The following is a 2,339-nucleotide window of genomic DNA, read 5'->3' on the forward strand; positions in this document are numbered from 1 at the left end:
GGTCTAGGTCTGGTCCTGGTTCAGGTCTTAGATCTGGTTCTGGTTCAGGTCTAGTTCTGGTCCTGGTTCAGGTCTTGGTTCTGGTTCTGGTTCTGGTCCTGATGTCCCTGTGTGTTTCTCAGAAAGGACAGAACCTGGAGCCGTTCATCCAGTCCTTCTTCAACTCCTGCGAGTCGCCCAAACCCAAACCGAGCCGACCAGAACTCACCGTCCTCGGCCCGTCTGCAGAAAACAAGAAGGTACAACTTCATGTCAGAACCGGTTGCCATGGTAACCATGTCTACGCACTGATGTCCCCAGATCCCCATTGGATTAAAACCTGGCTGAAAACAGGAAGTGATGAAACAACCCAGGTTCCCCCAGTAAACCTGTAAAAACATGACTTTGTAATTATATGTTACAGGAAAACGTCTCCAGTGAAACGATACTTAAACCCACAACTAGCCAGCGGCTCCATGGGGCCCCCAGGGCTCCAGGGGCCACAAAGGCTGATATTTTAACACAGATACATAAATGTAACATTTATTCCTTCAGATTATCGCTGCTGCTAAGTTTGATTTAATGGTTTCAGCATAAATAGATTAAAGGGTTTTAAATCGTTTAAATATAAGATTTTAAAGAGCTGGTAAGTTTACTTTGTAAAAGTTTGAACTTTTGTTGCTATGGTTTTGTTACCATAGCAACAATCTGATGCTGTGAGTTTAATCTTTGAGTTTGAGCTCAAAGATTAAACTTTGAGCTCAAACTCAATCTCCTCTCCCAGATTAAATCCAACACAGAAGCTGTTAGAGCTGCTGATGGGGCCCCTCAGTCAGATTCTGCCCCAGGCCCCATCAGCCTTGGACCGGCCCTGCAGGATGAGTTAAACTGCTGCACTGGGGGAAACCCTGTAGTTTCAGTTCTCCCCAGTGTGGAGGCCATGTTGAACAGGTCACATGACTCAGTGTGGAGGCCATGTTGAACAGGTCACATGACTCAGTGTGGAGGCCATGTTGAACAGGTCACATGACGTCTGTTGTGTCCTGCAGCTCTTCAACGACCTGTTCCGGAACAACGCTGACGTCTCCGATGGTCCGGAGCGGAAACACAACTCTAATTGCTTCCTGGAGGTCGTGGCCGTGGACGGCATGTACGACTACCTGATGTATGTTGGTGAGTCCTGTAACCAGGGGCGACGGGGACAACATGGCTTCCGGAACCGGGACAGCTCCAGAACCGTCTCAAGCCTCAAAATGACAGAAAACTTATGAAATCCTGCAATTCTATTGGCTGGAGCTGTTGCTAGGCAACATGAAGGTGTTGGTGTAGATCTGAGTGAGAACCTGGGGTCAAAGGTCAGGGTGATTGAAAAGTTTCTGAAACAGAACTCAGACAGAACCTTTAAAATGACAGACGCGTCCTCAGAATCTCAACGTGTTCTGCAGGTTCTGTTGGTTCTGGTTCTGTTGGTTCTGGTTCTGTTGGTTCCACAGGAAGCAGCAGATCTCAGATGAGTCCTGGAAGGCGACATGCAGCATTCGACCAGCAGGAGGCGGTGCTGATCCATTCCGGGCAGCAGAAGGAGGCCAGTGCTGCTGCTGGTTCTGGACTGACCCGGTACTGTGGTTCTGTTTCAGGTCGGGTTCTGTTCCGGGTTCCGGACTGGCTGCACCACGTCCTGGCGGCCGGGCGGATTCTGTTCAAGAACTCTCTGGAGGCCTACGTGGACCGGTACCTGCGGTCCAAATTGGAGGCGGTTCTGCAGGAGCACCGGCTGGTGTCGCTCATCACGCAGCTCAGAGGTACCAGAACCTCTGGTCCGCTTCTGGATGCAGTGCTGCTGGTTCTGACCCGGCTGAACTAGAACCTCCTGCTTGTGTTTCTGGGTCCAGATGCCGTTTTCTGTGAAAACCACCAGGAGAGAAATAGAGACGAGAAACAGCAGAGAGCCAAGAAGACGTTTGTCGAGATGATGGGTTACCTGCCAGGTGAGTGTCACCTGGTTAACTACCGGTCACCTGGTTAACTACCGGTTACCTGGTCAAGCTGGACTGATTCTCCAGAACTGTTCTGGTGATGAGCTCTCTGCTGGTTCCGTCCCGGTCCAGGTGTTCTGCTGGTCTAGCGGGCTGCTGGACCAGAACCAGAACCAGGAGGTTAACCGGGTTTCTCTGCTTGGTTTCAGACGCCGTGGTGAAGCTGGTTGGGGAAGAGCGCCGCAGAGACGGGATCGAGCTGCTGTTCCACGCGCTGCAGCAGCCGCTGCTCAACAAGCAGGTAAACGGAGGCTCCGCCCCCTGCAGGTAAACGGAGGCTCCGCCCCCTGCAGGTAAACGGAGGCTCCGCCCCCTGCAGGTAAA

At 51.7% G+C, this 2,339-nt stretch overlaps 1 protein-coding gene across 1 annotated transcript in view; it reads left to right on the plus strand.

The window, feature by feature from the left end:
* Positions 1-2,319, plus strand: part of LOC103457089 (sorting nexin-14-like) — a 10,170-nt gene extending 7,851 nt beyond the window's left edge. The window contains exons 17-21 of the mRNA XM_017302088.1: positions 25-239; positions 1,029-1,152; positions 1,617-1,781; positions 1,872-1,967; positions 2,165-2,319. Of these exons, the coding sequence (XP_017157577.1) occupies positions 25-239; positions 1,029-1,152; positions 1,617-1,781; positions 1,872-1,967; positions 2,165-2,286 (722 nt within the window). The 3' untranslated portion in view covers positions 2,287-2,319. The remainder of the gene's footprint in view (positions 1-24; positions 240-1,028; positions 1,153-1,616; positions 1,782-1,871; positions 1,968-2,164) is intronic.
* The last annotated feature ends 20 nt before the right edge of the window (positions 2,320-2,339 follow it).

The sequence above is a fragment of the Poecilia reticulata genome, linkage group LG21 (genome assembly GCF_000633615.1).
Source record: "Poecilia reticulata strain Guanapo linkage group LG21, Guppy_female_1.0+MT, whole genome shotgun sequence".
In the NCBI taxonomy this organism is placed as follows: Eukaryota; Metazoa; Chordata; class Actinopteri; order Cyprinodontiformes; family Poeciliidae; genus Poecilia; species Poecilia reticulata.